This window comes from Ursus arctos, unplaced genomic scaffold (assembly GCF_023065955.2).
Source record: "Ursus arctos isolate Adak ecotype North America unplaced genomic scaffold, UrsArc2.0 scaffold_11, whole genome shotgun sequence".
Classification (NCBI taxonomy): domain Eukaryota; kingdom Metazoa; phylum Chordata; class Mammalia; order Carnivora; family Ursidae; genus Ursus; species Ursus arctos.
This window is the reverse complement of record NW_026622775.1, coordinates 53,335,135-53,352,473: the sequence shown is the minus strand read 5'-3', so window position 1 is coordinate 53,352,473 and position 17,339 is coordinate 53,335,135. Positions and strand designations below refer to the sequence as shown.

The 17,339-nt window shown below is 34.1% G+C and overlaps 1 protein-coding gene across 2 annotated transcripts in view; it reads left to right on the top strand.

Annotated features, from left to right (window-relative positions):
* Positions 1-17,339, top strand: part of SPOCK3 (SPARC (osteonectin), cwcv and kazal like domains proteoglycan 3) — a 447,127-nt gene that overhangs the window by 191,102 nt on the left and 238,686 nt on the right. For both annotated transcript variants that reach the window (XM_057310163.1, XM_026485616.4), the window contains exon 4: positions 1,352-1,466. In XM_057310163.1, the coding sequence (XP_057166146.1) occupies positions 1,352-1,466 (115 nt within the window). The remainder of the gene's footprint in view (positions 1-1,351; positions 1,467-17,339) is intronic.

The window sequence follows — 17,339 nt, the reverse complement described above, 5'->3', positions numbered from 1 at the left end:
CAACAATCACAACAAAATATCATCAAACATCACATTGGTATTAGTGATTACCAATAGCAGCATTATTCATAGTAAACAAAAGGTAGAAACAGCCAAAATGCCCCTCAACTAGTGAATGGGTAAATAAAATATGGCATATCTATACAATGGAATGATCTTTAGCAATATAAAGGAATGAAGTAGTGATGCATGCTGGGACATGGTTGGACCTTGAAAACATTGCCCCAAATGAAGGAAGCCAGTCACAGAAGACCACATATTGTATAATGCCATTTCCATAAAATGTTCGGAATGGGCAAATCTGTAGAGACAGAAATTATATTACGGGGTGCTCCTATTAGAGGTTCTGAAGGACCTGGGGGAGTGGGGGGTTGGAAGGTGATAACTAAAGGGTATCATTTCTTTGAGGTGGAAAAATGTCCTAAAATTGATTATAATAACAGTTTCACAGCTATGAATACACTGAAAACTACTGAATTTTAAACATGAAAAGAATGAGTCGTATGTAAGTTGTATCTTATTAAAACTGTTATTTAAATTATCCCCAACAAGAGAGAGGTTTCGTCTAGAGAAATGGTGGTTCAAGCATCAGGCACAATTTAAAAATGAAAATCTCAGTTATTACCATGGGGCATTCAGCCAGTTCCTAGTATAGCCGTAGACTTTTCTTGCATATCCAAAGACTTATTAATGCCCACTAACATCTTTTGGGTTTACTCCTTTATCTCTACCCACCTGCATCTATCTAGGGAAAGCAGAAGTAGAAATTATAATTCTCCACTGACAGAAGTATTACGGTAACACACCCCAACTTTGTTTCTGCACCTTTACTGCTTAGACGACAGTAACAACTATAGAAAATTTTGGTCTTAAAATTTCTGTTTTGTTTACACATTGTTTGATCATAGGGGTGTATTTTAGCTTCTGAATAGAATAAATAAGACTAAACTGCAGCCATCAATGAACTCTGATATAGGCAGGTAGAAATAGAAGCATCTCTTAGAAGAGGAAGAATGTCAAGAAAATTAGAAGTGAGGGGGCGCCTGGGTGGCACAGCGGTTAAGCGTCTGCCTTTGGCTCAGGGTGTGATCCCGGCATTCTGGGATCGAGCCCCACATCAGGCTCCTCCACTATGAGCCTGCTTCTTCCTCTCCCACTCCCCCTGCTTGTGTTCCCTCTCTCGCTGGCTGTCTCTATCTCTGTCGAATAAATAAATAAAATCTTAAAAAAAAAAAAAAGAAAATTAGAAGTGAACTGCTATGTAAATTCCTTGATCAAATTGTTTGATGAGATTAGATACCCATTGTGCAGAAACATATCTTAATATTTTCTGAACAATTTTTTTTTTTAGCTTTAGATCCAGCTAAAGATCCATGCCTAAAGATGAAATGTAGTCGCCATAAAGTATGCATTGCTCAAGATCCTCAGACTGCAGTCTGCATTAGTCACCGGAGGCTTACACACAGGTAAACATTATTAAATTAAATTCCACTGAATGAATTGTACTCCTTACTGTGAATAACTGCAGAGTGTAAATATTTGGCAATATCTGCTAAGCTTTTATCCAGAGTTTTATTGAAACAATTTTAGAAGCTTGGTTAATACAATTATGATTCACTTGAGTTAAACATTGTAATCAATCAGAATTACTATGGATTACAGAATTTAGGCATATATTATTAAATAAAGAGGATTTTGTGAAGATTGGATTAAAGTGTTATATTGGCATACTTACACATTTTCCATTTTAAGGAATAAATACAATTTTGGTACCCTCTAAATATTTATGCTTACGCCTTTTCAAATGTCATATTTTCCTCAGGGAAGAATTGGAAACAAAGTTAAAGGGGAAAAAATGAGAGATGTTCATAAAAAAAGATGAAAAGTCACAATATAGAAACATGGACCTAGAACCCTTGAGGACACCTTCCTTTAAGGAGCACTCCTACTGGTGGAGTCCTTGTAGTCTGGAAGATGACACAAAATTTCAAAAGAAGAACGGGTTTTAAATATATATATTTTTATAATGATATCACTGCTTCTGTCAGATAGGCTCTATTTCGAGAAGGATCAGTAATTTAGAAATAGCCTGTGTAGTTTCATGCTGAGTCCTAAGGACTGAAACATGCCACAACCAAAAGTGAAATCACTGGGTAACTGACTGAAGCAAGCAGGTATATTCATTCCCTTTATTACTTTTAAAAGAATTCTCTTTATGAGAACACTCTTTTTTTGTGATATTGGACCTGCATTGCTCTTACATCAAATGAGCAAGGGAATTTCACTATTTGGGTATGTTCAGAGATTAATTGCATTTTGACTTCCGTGTACTTACTCTAAAGTCTATTATTCAAACACACCAACAGAGGTTAAAAACATTAGAAAATAAAATGTAAGTAACATTTCTAGAAAATGGCAAAATTTAAATTTTGTTGACTTTTCTTATTGATATAAGAGCACATATACATAAAGCCCTTTAAAACGTCCTGAATGGAGTAGAGGAAGAGTTTATTCCATCATAGCACCACATCTACAGTGGCAGATTTCAAGTGCTAAGGCAAGATAATGCAACCAAGATAAAGAGTTTAGGAATGAGTTCACTTGGGACAAAAGGATCATGGCATACCAATAGTATACTTGCAGAAGTAAGAGAGAGAGAGGAAGAATGAGGGCAACAGTTTGGGAATGTGAAGTGTAAAAGACTTCTAGGAAATAGCGCTGTTATAAAGTCAATATACTGTGCGGGACACAGAATGGGAGAGCAGAATGATCAGCAATAAATTCCCCATTCAATCATGTCCTCTATGTTAATTTATCAAGGGATACCAAATCTTTGGGCCAGAATTTTATTTTTCTATTTATTTCCTTAGGATTTCAAAAAGCTTCTGAATTTCTTGGACTCATATTAATCAATCATCAAAAATTTAAGTATTAAAATGCAAATGTATGTATGGAGGGGATGAGGAAGAGTTGATTTTTACTTGAGGAATCAATAAGAGGGTGGTGTTGAAATAAATTCCTGTATAATCCCTCACCTAAATTGCAGAGACTTAGTCAATTCATTTCATATAAAAGCCAAAACTGTTTTATCAAAAGTTTCAGAGACTCTGGGAAAGATTTTCATCTACACACATTTAACACCTCATTGGCCATTTCACCCCTGACCCCCTGAACCAAGTCAAAGAACAACCGAAGACCTCACAGTTAATCTCATGCCTGGGGCAGAGACTCTTTCCTTTCCACAAGTGCTGAACACTGAAGCCAGGAGAGGTTAAAGTAACTGACTCAAGATCACAGAGCTGGGAATTTTCAGAGCATTAATTCCGATCTATGTATACTGACACCAAAGTCCATGCTTTTTACAACTGTGCTGTCTCACTGCTTCTCTAAATTATTAAAAAAAAAAACCAAAAACCCACATAACTACAGGCAAAAAGAAACTTCCTTAACATAAAAAGAACTCGAAACCAATAGCTAGACTATTTCTTAATATAAACAGGTGAAGTGTCTTCAATAGAGAACCATTGCCATTTCTGAATTTTGGTATAGTAGTGGGCAGGGGTAGTGGGGGAGACTACTGTGTTTTAAGTAGGTGGATTTCCAAGTGTTTTATGTAAATAGTATTTAGCCCTGTTCTATTTATGATAGACAGTATTTTAAAATTTGCACTCAATACACACTATATTCAATAAATAAATAACTAGTTTCCAAAGAATTGATTTTAAGATTAATATTTGATATGCTTTATTTGCTTTGAGGATGTCAGTACATAGTGAATGTTTATACAACACTCAGGGAAGGAGAGTTTTGCCAAGCAGTTTGATCAGTAAAGTGGCTAATGTAAATAAAGCAGGTCTTAAATCTGGGGATTGTGGGTGTGATATGGGGATGGGGTACAGAAAACAAGGAAAGCAGTTTTATTAATCAAGTCCAGCCACTTACATAGTTTAGGTTAGAAATTACTACTGTTTTTGTTTAAAGAACCAGCTTATTATTTTTTTTTTTCTTTTCTTGATCTTATAAAAGAGAAAATGGAATTTTCTCTTTGCTTCTGTAGGGAGAATCTTATTTTCAAAGAGGTTTTCCTAATTCCCCCACGTCTCCCAAACTGGATGACACATCAATTTTTCCATTACCTTAGAACCCTGAACTCATTTTGAAATACTCATTACATTTGTAATAAATTGTCTAACATAAATCTCCTTCAACTGACAGGAAGTTTCATGAAGGCAGTGTCTGTGTCTATTACTACTTTATACTCAACTTGACCTACTGGCTGTATATATATTTTTTGAAGAATGTATTAAAGTAGCTTTTATTTTTGAATGCTTAGAGAAGAAAATTGAGTAGTTTGATCAATTGAACCAGATAATCTAAGTCTGAAGTTTTTTTTCTGTGTGTCTTGTGCTTATTGGTTGAAGATAGACTGGAAAAGACATAGAAGTCAATCAACAAATATCTTTAAATAAATTTATTGAGAAAGAAGGGTTCAAGATGGCAGTGTAGGAAAATCCTGAACTTACCCCTTTCATGGACACAACAAATTTACTACTATATATGGAATAATTTCCTCTGAAAAAGACCTAAAAACTGAATGAACAGAGCCTCTACAACAAAGGAGAAAAGGGTACATTAGGAAAAAACAAACACACACACACACACACACACACACACACACACACACACCAGGAACAGCAATGCATAATCAGGATGGATCTCAAAAATATGGAACTTTTCCCTAAGAAGTGAAGGATCTATGCTCTATGTCAGGCATCCCAACCCCTAGATCCTTCATAGGACAGATAAGTGTCCCAAATGCCTTGCTTTGAAAACCAATGAGAATTAAATCCAGGGAAGCCATAGAACTGTAAAGAATAAAGAACATGCTCTTCGGGGGCTTGTGCACAGACTCACTTGCCCTGGGATCTATCACCAAATCAACAGTTTGCAAAGTACCTAGAACATATGTGAAGGAGATGTAATTACTTAAAACATCTGCTGGAAAGACAATAACTTGTTGGGACTCTCTCTGAGGACAAAGGCATTGTCCAGTGGCCATTTTTGCAATCTCATTGCAAATGCAGGCACTGGTGGATACCATCTTAGAACTCTCCCTCCAACCTGTTAGTGCCAGAGGGTATGCCCTCCTGAGGGCCCCACCAACTCTTATGCAGCAGCCACACATCACATATGGGCTTGAATGAGAGCCATGCCCACCCCTGTGCCACACAGCCACATGCTACAAGTGGGCCAGGTGAGATCCGTGCCCACTCCCATCCTGTAGCTACAGCCTCACAACAGCAGGTGGATGCACACAGCTTACACAGGGGATGCTTCTGGCTGCCGGGGAGGATAGCACTTCCGAGCCCTATATCATCTCCTACATTAGGATATCTCCTACATTAGGCCACTCCTTTAAGATGAGAAGAGGTAGCTGATTCGTCCAATACATAGAAACAAACACAGAAAGTCAGGCAAAAATGAGTAAAGAGAAGACTTTTCCAAACAGGCAGACAAGACAAAACCCCAGCAAAAGACCTTAATGAAACAGAAATAAGAATTTACCTGATAAAGAGTTTGAAGTAATGTCATAAAGATGCTCCCTGAATTCAGGAGAAAAATGATGAACACAGTGAGAACTTCAACAAAGAGAGAGAAAATATAGGAAAGTGCCAAATAAAAAAAATTATAAAGCTGAAGAATACAATAACTAAACTAAAAAATTACCCTTGAGGGGCTCAACCCTTGAGAATGGATGAATCTGAAGGATAGATCAATGAGCTGGAAAACAAATCAATAGCACTCACCCAGAGAGAGCAGCAAAAGAAAAAAAGAATTAAAAAAAAGTGAAGCTATTTTAAAAGACCTTTGAGAAAGAATTAAGCAAGATAACATTTGCATTATAGGGGTATAAAAAAGAGAAGAAAGAGAAAAGTCTAGAAAAATTATTTGAAGAAACGATGGCAGAAAACTTCCCTAATCCAGGAAAGAAAACAGACATACAGGTCCAAGAAACCCAGAGAGTTATAAACAAGATGAACACAAAGAGATCCACACTAAGACACATTATAGTTAAAATGTAAAAGTTAAAGAAAAAAAAATCTTAAAAGAGCAAGAGAAAAACAACTTGTTACATAAAAGGGAAACCTATAACACTATCAGAAAATTTTCAACACAAACTTTGCTTGCCAGAGGGAGTGGCGTGATATATTCAAAGTACTGAGAAGGAAAAAAAAAAAAAAAGGAACAACAACAACAAAAAACCTTTCAGCCAAGAATTCTTTACCCTGTAAGGTTATCATTCATAATAGAAGGGGAGAGTGAGAGTTTCCAGATGAGCAAAAAGTGAAGAAGTTCATCACAACTAAATCAGCCTTATAAGAAATGTTAAAGGGACTTCTGTGAGCAGAAAAGAAATGGCCCTAGTCAATCACAAGAAAACATATGAAAGTTAAGTATCTCACTGGAAAAGGTAAATAAATAGCAATGACAGTGAATCAATCAATTATAAGACAAGTATGAAAGTTAAAGACAAAAGTAGTAAAATTGACTAAAACTACATTAATTAGTTAAGGGACGTATAATATAAAAAGATCAACTTAGGGGCACCTGGGTGGCTCAGTTTGTTGGACATCTGACTTTGGCTCAGGTCATGATCTTGGAGTCCTGGGATCAAGCCCCACAGTGGGCTGTCTGCTCAGTAGGGAATCTGCTTCTCCCTCTTGCTTTCTCTTGCTCTCGCTCTCTCTCTCTCTCAAATAAATAAATAGATAAAATCTATAAAAACAGATCAATTTAACCACCTGTTACATACATAGGATGTTATATGTGAAACTCATAATAACCACAAAGCAAAAACTTACAGCAAAATACAAAATAAAATGATAGGGGAATCTGAACATAATCACCAAACCACAAAGGAAGAGACAAGAGAAAAAGAAACAGAAGCTAGAAAACAATTAGCAAAACGGCAATAAGTGCATACCTATCAATAATTGTTATAAATCTAAATGGACTAAACTCTCCAAAGACATAGAGTGGCTGAATGGATAAAACACATAATCCATCTATTATGCTGTCTACAAGAGACTCACTCAATTTTTTTAAGTTTATTTATTTATTTACTTGTTTATTTAGTTATTTAATCTCAATACCCAATGTGGGGCTCAAACTCATGATCCCAAGATCAAGAGTCACATGCTCTTCCAACTGAGCCAGGTGCTCCAAGACTCACTTTAGAAGTAGGGTCACACACAGACTGAAAGAGGAGGGATGGAAAAAGATATTGCATGCAAAAGGAAACGGAAAGTTGATGTAGTTATACTCATATCAGAGAAAATAGACTGAAATAAAGACTGTAATAATGAAAAGGGCAGTACATGATGATAAAGAAGACAATCCAACAAAAAGATATAACAATTTTAAATATCTATGCACTTAACATAGGAACTCCTAAATATATAAAGCAAATATTAATGTACCTAAAGGGGGAAATTGATGGCAACACAATAACAGTAGGAGATGTTAACATCAGAATTACTTCATTGTATATATTATTCAGACAAAATATCAGTAAGGAAACATCAGACCTAAATGACACATTAGACCAGATGGACTTAATATATACAGAACATCCCATCCAAAAGCAGCAGAATATACACTGTTCTCAAATGTACATGAAATATTCTCCAGGATAGATCGTATGTTGGAACACAAAATAATTCTCAATAAATTCAGGAAGGTTGAAATGATATCAAGTATCTTTTCCAATTACAGTGGTGTGAAACCTAAAATCAATTACAAATTGAAAACTGGAAAAAAAAACATAAAAATGTGGAGATTAAATAATGTGCTGTTGAACAACCAATGGGTCATTGAATAAATTGAAGGAGAAAAAAAAAAAAACCTAGAGACAAATGAAACAAAAATAAGACATACCAGAATCTATGGGATGCAGCAAATGTAGTTCTAAAAGGGAAGTTCATAGCAATAAAGGCTTACTTCAAAAAAAAAAAAAAAAAAAAGAAAGAAAGAAAAAGAAAAAATCTCAAGTAAAAAGACCTAACTTTACACTCAAAGGAACTAGAAAAAGAGCAAGTGAAGCCCAAAGTTAATAAAAGGGATGAAATAATAAGGTTCAGGGTAGAAATAAGTAAAATAGAGAGTAAAAAGACAATAGTGAAGATCGGTAAACTAAGAACTGACTCTTTGAAAAGATAAACAAAATTGATAAAACATTAACTAGACTAACCGAGAAAAAAAAAAGACAGATGGTTCAAATCAAATCAGAAGTAAAAGAATAAGTTACAGTTGATACTATAGGAATACAAAGGATCATAAAAAATATTACACATCTGTATCAACAAATTGGACAACCTAGATGAAATAGGCAAATTTCTAAAAACACACTATCCTCCACGACTGATTTATGAAGAAATAGGAAATCTGAACAAACTAAATTCTAGTGATATTGAATTAGTAATAAAAGATCTCCCAAGAAAAGAAAGTCCAGGACCAAATGGTTTCACTAGTGAATTCTGTCAAACATTCATAAATTTAATACCTTTTCTTCTCAAACTCTTCCAAACAATTGAAAAGGAAGAATACTCCCAAACTCATTTTAGGAGACTAGCCTTACCCTAATTTCAAAATCAGAGGACAGTGCATACACACACACAGACACACACACACACACACACACACGAAAGCTAATTTCTGTCATGAACATAGATGCAAAAATCCTCAACAAAATATTAGCAAACCAAATTCAACAATACCTTAATTCCCCACAATCAAGTGGGATTTATTCCTGGGTTGCAAGGATGGTTCAACATCCACAAATTAATCAACATAATACACCACATTAACAAAAAGGAGGATAAAAATCATCTGATCATCTGATGAAATGCAGAAAAAAAATCAGCAACAATCAACATTCATTTATTATAAAAACTTTCAATAGAATGGATATATAGAGGAAATGTACCTAAACTTAATAAAGGCTATATATGACAAACCCAAACTTACATGGTGAGTTACAATGGTGAAAAACTGAAAGTCTTTCCCTAAGATCAGTAATAAGACAAGGTTTCTCATTCATTCAACTACTTTCATTCAACATAGTACTGGAAGTCCTAGTCATAGCAATAAGGTAAGAAAAGAAGTAAAAACCATCCAAATTAGAAGGAAATAAATAAAACCATCACTATCTGCAAATGATATATAATACTATATACATAAAACTCTGAAGTTTTTACCAAGAAAATCTGTAAAGCTAATAAACAAATTCAGTAAAGTTGCAGGATACAAAATCAATATACAGAAATTTGTTGCATTTCTATACATTATAACAATCAGAAAGAGAAATTAAGAAAACAGTCCCATTTAAAATTGCATTGAAAAGAATAAAATACCTAGGTATGAATTAAATCAAGGAGGTGAAAGACCTCTACTCCGAAAACTGTAAGACGCTGATGAAAGAAAGTGACAAAGATACAAAAAAAAAAAAAAGGAAGATGTCTTGTGCTCATTGACTTGAAGAATTACATTTGTTAAATAGCTCATATTACATGAAGCAATCTACAGATTCAATGAAATCCTTATGAAAATGACACAGAAATATAAAAAATAATTCTAAAATTTACATGGCACCACCAAAACAATCTTGAGAAAGAAGAACAAAACTGGAGGCATTATGCTCCCTGATTTCAAAAATACTACAAAGCTATAGTAATCAAAACAGTATTATATGGACTCACAAATCAATGGAACAGAATTGGGAGCCCAGAAATAAACTCACACATGTATGAACAATTAATTTACAATGAAGGAGTCAAGAACCTAAAACAAAGAAAGGATAGTGTCTTTGATAAACGGTGCTGAGAAAACTGGACAGCCACATTCAAAAGAATGAAACTAGATGACTGTCTTATACCATAAACAAAAATCAACTCAAAATAGATGACGACTTGAATGTAAGAATGATATCATAAAATTCCCAGAAGAAAACATGGTAAGAAGGTCCTTGACATTGATCTTATCAGTTTGTGGATCTGACTCCAAGGGCAGGGGAAACAAAAGAAAAAATAAAGAAATGGGACTACATCAAACTAAAAAGCTTCTGCACAGCAAAGGAAATCATCATCAAAATGAAAAGGCAATCTACTGAATGGAAGAAGACATTTGCAAGTCATTTATCCAATAAGGGATTAATGTGCAAAATATATAAAAGACTCATATAAGTAAACAACAAAAAAAAACTTAAAAGTGGGCAGAGGAACTGAATAGACATTTTTCCGAAGAAGACATACAGATGGCCAATAGACACATGATGAAATTTTCATAATCACTAATTATTAGGGAAATGCAAGTTAAAATCGCAATATCACTTCATACCTGTCAGAAGGACTATTCTCAAAAACACAAGAAATAACAGGTGTTGGAGAGAATATGGAGAAAAGAGAACCCTTATACATTGATGGTGGGAATGTAAATGTTGCAGCCTCTAAGAAAACAGTATGGAAAATCTTCAAATAATTAAGAATATATGGAAATTCTTCAAATATTTAAGAATAGATCTACTATATGATCAATCCATCCCACTTTTGGGAATTTATCTGAAGAGCACTAATTTGGAAAGATGGTTGGATGTCCATTTTCACTGCAACATTATTACAATAGCCTAGATATGGAAACAATCTAAGTATCCTCTGATGGATAAATGGATAAAGAGGATGTGGCACACACACACACACACACACACACACACACACACAGGAATACTATTCAGCCATAAAGATGAATAAAATCTTGCCATTTGCAATAGCCTGGGTGGAACCTAAGGGTATTATGCTAAGTGAAATAAATCAGATGGTGAAAGACAAATATTGTATGAGTTACTCATATACGGAATCTAAAAAAATGAAACAAATGAATAAACAAAATAACACAAAAACAAACTCATAGATGCAGAGAACAGACTGATGATTACCTAATGGGTAAAGGGGGTGTATTGGTGATGGGTGGTAACTAGACTTTTGGGAGTGTTCACTTTATAGTGCATACAGATATCGAAGTATAATTTTTATACCTGGAAATTATATAATGTTATCTACCAATTTTACCTCAATAAAAATAAATGTATTGATTAAATGAATAAACGAATAATTGCCAGCAAAAAAAAAGAGAGGAGAATATACAGATATGAGGGAGAGATGAGTTCTTAACAATTGGTTTTAGGAAACTAGTAGACCCTCGCCTTAGATTTGTAAATGATTGAAACAACTGCTAGTGTTTTAATTAGCAATACCTGTCTTTGAAATCAGAGGAACAGACTGATCGGGAGGCTTGTGATGTGTTTTACACTAGCTTTGAACACTATTGCCAAAATGGAGACGGATGTAAACTCTCTGAATGACATGTTCAAAATCACACGTTTGGCTGTTTGTCTCCTAATGACTTTTTCTGTGAAGAATTGGCCTTGAGCAAGCGTGGTACCTGTGTGGTTGTGCTAGTTTTCCGTTAGCATTATCATCACCAATTAAGACAATATAGTTTTATGAGCAATGAGAAAAACTTAAACTGTATCATGTTTTCTAAAATTTAGATGTTTAATGCAAAATATATGATGGGCTTGCCAGGCTTTGAAAATGACCTACTTTATATTGTTATCGTGGGGAAGAGCTCTAGAGATGCTTACAGCTGAGGGTTTTTGTTTCATTGTTTTTGTACATTGTGAGCAAGAAGCCTAGTGTTTTATGCTCCCTTTGCTGCCTGTGCAGCTGCAGATAATTAACACTATTTCTAGATCCATGTTTCAGGCACCAATCAATGGATGCTGCTGATATTAAAAAAAAAAAAAAGTTTTGGCATAGCACAACAGAGTAAGGTTGAAGAAGTTATTGTAGGACAAAACTAGCTATGTTAATTTCTGCTTCATTTACACCAAAGGTTGAAAAAGAATCAATAAGGAAATGCTTTGGGCCTTGTAATAAAGCATTATGTAAAAGAATGATGAAACTAATTTAAAATGCTATTTATTAAAAATAGATATCAAAAGAATGTGAGTCCTGAAACTCCTCTATTTAAATAATGCACTTTTAGAATTCATTATTTTAATGGCCATTTTTTTAAAGAAGGTCTGAATTTCTTCATATAATTATTAAATGTATGATTGTGGTATTTGTATTTCCATTGCTGTAATGTTGAAATATTTATGATGGAAAGATTCAATCACAGGGCTTACTTTATAGTAGAGTCTCAAAAGTATTTGTTGAATGAAATTGAACTCGCAACTATTTTAAAATAATGCTCCTTGTACTTATGTTAAGATTTAGCCTGTATGGTGTATGAATGCACTGGTATTGTCCTTAAGGAGAATGAAATCCAGCATTTACTGCACACTTAATATGTGCAAAGTTTTTTACTAATGCCTTAAATTTATATATTTTTACAACACTCCAAAAGTTTTATACTAAAGACTATTATGCCCAATTTATAGAAATGAAAACTGAAGCTCAAAATTCTGGGTATTCTGCTTGAGATTAGTTATACAGAAAGATGGTAGCTGTATTAAAGGGGCAGATGTAGGTTTTGGGATCAAGTTTATGTTTTATATCTATCCATTCCTTTTTTACAATTATACATTAATTATGTTTATGAACAGATAATTGTTTATATGTTTATGAACTGATGTTTATATAACCTTTTTAGTTTCTAACTGTCCATAGATCTTTCAGTTAGTATATAGTATAGAGAGGTTTTGCAACACTTTTTTAAAAATAGACTTCATTTTTTAGATCATTTTTGGGTTTGCAGCAAAAGTTACAGAAAACTTCCATATACCCTCTGTCCCCACATATGCATAACCTCCTCCATTACCAACAAGTCCCACCAGGATGGTACATTTGTTATGTTTGATAATTCTGCATTTACACATCACTATCATCCAAAGTCCATAGTTTACATTATTTTAATTGCATTTAAATACAGGTCATAGTATTTTGGATAGTGAATTAGTTTAACTCTTTAAAACACAGATAATACCTGAAGTTAATCATGTTTCATTTATTTCTTGAACCTTTCTAACATATATATATATATGGTATACATACACATATACACAATGCTTACATACGTATGCTTAACTAAGTTAATCTCAAAACAATGTGAGGTGAAGTGGGTTAAAATTATTACCCCCATTTTACTGATGATAAAAGCTGAGGCACAGAATTTACATAATTTGCTCAAGTGAAAAACTTGGACATTTATCCTGGTTATTGAGGTTCCAGAATTTGTTCTTTTAATTATTATATTATATCTTTTGATATATAATATTTAACACTCATAAAAATATCATATAAATGAGACCCTCTTCTATATATTTTATAGGTGTTAAATGATTTTATCTTACAACAACCCTATATACCTTTAAAAAAATCACTGAGTAACTCTTGCCTAATGTACAATTTCTCAGCATATTTTAATCCATATTCTTTTTTGCTAAACACGCAATTCTTAGATTCTCTATTCTGATATCACCTTCAACAGGACATAATCCCTAGATACTTGAGAACTGCTCATAAGAAGAAAATTTAATTCATTAGACTGAACATTTAGATCAGTCATTATAATGTGGTCAACTTTTACTTCAGGTGCTGTGCATTGCAAAAACAAAAAGTGTGTTTCTCAAATATAAAAATAAAGCAACACTGACTATATTTTTAATGCACAGCACATCTTATCATTATTATCATACTGACTCCACTCTTGTTGAAAATCAGGGCTTGTTGATGAAAGTCCAAAGTGCCTGGTATAGTGCCTTATACCCAGACCCTGGTAGCTTTACAGCATTCTCTGCGGCCTTCTCCTGGTGCCACATTGCAGTCTTACCACAGTAGGCAATTCATTGTGTGGAGTGATGTAACAGAACACAGAAGCCAGGGCTGGACAGCCTGACTTCACAGTCTAGCCCCACTCTGCTAGCTGTGTGATCTTGAGCAAGTTAATTAAATTCTCTGTGCTTCAGTTCTCTGTAAAGTAGGGATGAGAAAAATGGTATTTTCTGATGATGTTAATTTAATGATAGCTGAGTTAATATACAAAAGCAATTTTAACAGTGCCTGATCCATAGTAGGCAATGTGTAAGGGTTAGTTACTACTGTTTTTTATAAATGAGTTATATATTTTATAATCATAGACTTTTGTTAGTGTCTGAGATTTTTTCCTAGGGAAATGTTCTGTCCATTTATTCCCTTGTTCTGGCAAATATTCCATTTCTGAAGAGGCTTTTAGCATGATGTTACTAGCATGTAATTTGAAATGACTGGCTGGCTTTGAAGTTTGTCTCCATCTCTTGGTAGCAAAATTATTTTGAGCATATTAAACTCCCCAAGACTCAGTTTTCTTGTTTATAAAATAGAGATGATAATTGTACTATCTCCCTTTGTTTTTGTGAAAATTAAAGACATAATTTGTGTAAAGCCCTTTGCACAATGTAAGCACTCAATAAACATTAATTATTGAGAAATTTCTATCCAGCTTTCTCCCACACATCTCCCAGCACAAGGTAGAATTAAATTCTCCTTTATCATTGTCCCCATAGCACATGAAAAAGACTCTTATCTACCCGTATTATATTAATTTGTTTATATACTTAATAGCTTAAGGTTGAGCTGCAGTTGACACAGTATTTAAAAAAAAAAGTGACATCTGACATGACTACTGGAGATGAAATTTCAGGTTACTCTGTTTTTCAGGTAAAAGAAATTATATGATTTTGCCAGCTGAGAATGGAGAGAATGGGAGCAATGTGTCATATTTGTGTTGGGGGAAAATGTGAGGGACAGATACTTCAGGATAATAGCAAGAAAGCAAACACCTTTGCTCTCCTGGAGGTTATTAAAGTGCTGTATTTTGAACAAATTTACTTCCTTTCATGATTTTCTAGTTAATATCATTTACCACTGCCCATATCCTTATGCCTAGAAAAGAGGGGCTTCAGACAAAATAGACCACAATATATGAGAAGTATTCATCTGTACTAAATGCCTCCTCTAATACTGTCATTTACAATTGACTATAGATAAGTCCTTTCCTGTCTTTTCAGATAGCTCTTATTTCCCGGTGTGCCCAAAGACTTGTACACTTCTTCTGCTTAGCTTAGCTCCTCCTTGTGTTTGGAGGAAGGAAATGCTGCATCTGAGTGGAGATTTTTTTAGGGCTCTTCCCATACATACTGGCTTTGAAGTTTCTAAACATTTTAATTAATATACTTCTGTGTATACTTCTCAGTCTCCTCATACCTAGATTTCAGCTGTGAGAACAGGGTTTGAATTATGCTGGTTAATAGAGAAGGGCAATATGAGCAGCCAACCACAAGAAGCCTACACTGTAATGACACGGGACAGATAAAACTCAGTTGATTGCATACTATGAACGTTCATTCACAAGTAAGCCATTTTCTCGGCCATCCAGTTCTTGCTTCATGAATGTCTGTTATGCAGGGAAGACAGTAAGAGAAAAAATGCAACAAAGAGGATTCAAATATTGCTTAATGAAACGTGGTTTCCAAAATAAACAAGAGGATAATGACCTTGGAAGAAAGGAAAACCTGGATAATTTATGAAGAAGGTAACTTTTAAAGAGGTAGTTTAGATAGAACTTAATGTCTCCTATGCCAGCGTCTTTAAATGATGAAGACTAAAGTCCTCAGGTTCAAAGTCCAATTACAATCCTTAGATTTCTGATTTATAGAAAGAGAACTAATTACATAGGTTAAATATACGCTTTTTATTTTAAAAGAATATCCCATCCTTTGTCTCTAAGGAGGTTAAAACTAATTGCCTATTAAGAGCAATGATTATTCTTGCTTTTCTAAATATAAATCTGTTTCTATAGTTATAATTTACTATTTTGAAGGAACTGAGAAAAACCATGATCATTTATTAGCTAGATGTGAAGAGGTAGGAAAATATTATATAAAGATGCTATAAATGATATCAATTTTTAGTATTTTCTTTATTTTTAAAATTTAAAATCTTACAAAAATAATATGTGTATAAGAGAACAACTTCATATGATAGAAAAGGGAGTGCATATTGTATTCCTTCCTTCATGGGCCACTCAGTTACACTCCCACTCTTGCCCAAATTTTCTACATGCACACATTCATACAAACATAATTATCTCCTAACGGGAGTATTTTATGCATGTTGTTATGCTTTGTTTTATTAACTTTAGTTTTCTTCATGTTTGCAATTCAGCATATGGCCTTTAAATGGCCATAAAGATACCCATTACATATATGTACCATAATTTATTTAAACAATGTCTCATTAATAAACATTAAGGTTATTTCTAGTTTTTCATCTTAAACTGTTATTTACAACACTCTTGAACATGCATCTTTGCATATGTTTGTGCGTATATTTTTGCCATAAATTCCTAGCTGTTGAGTTCCTAAGTAAAACATAAAATATGTTTAAATTTTGATAGATATTGTCAAATGTCCTAAAAGTAGAATGTACCAATTTCGCTGCTTCAAGCAATGTATCCTGATGCCTGTGTGATCACACCTTTGCCAGTAAAAAAAATAATATTTAGATATTAGTAATTTTGAATTATCAAGTGTTACAGCTTGTTTTTTTTTCAAGATTTTATTTGTTTATCTGAGAGATAGAGAGAGAGAGAGCAAGAGAGAGAGAGCATGAGCAGGGTGAAGAGCAGGGGAGAAGCAGGCTCTCCACTGAGCAGGAAGCCTGATGTGGGGCCTGATCCCAGGACCCCAGGATCATGACCTGAGCCGAAGGCAGACACTTAACTGACTGAGCCACCCAGGAGCCCCATTACAGCTTGTTCTTGACTTAAAATTGGTATATATAAAATCACATGATCATATCAATAGTTGCAGAAAAAGCATTTGGCAAAATCCAACACCCATTCATGATCAAATCTCTCAGTAAATTGGGAATGGGAAGAACTTCCTCTATTTGATAAAAATATCTACAAAAAATCTACAGCTAATATCATACTTATTGGTTAGAAACTTAAAGCTTGCCCTCTAAGATCAGGAACAAGGCAAGGATATCCTCTCTTAACAGTCTTTTCAACATCATATTATAAGTTCTAGCTAATGCAAGAAAACAAGAAAAGGAAATAAAAGTACACAGATCAGATAAAAAGAAAACTGTCTTTGTGCACAAATGATAATCACATCTATGAAGAAAATCTGAAAGAATGGGCAAACCAACTCCTGGAACTAATAAGCAATTACAACAGGGTTGCAGGATAAAAAGAAAATTTACAATGGTCAACTTAGTCCCAAAATACCAATGATGAAC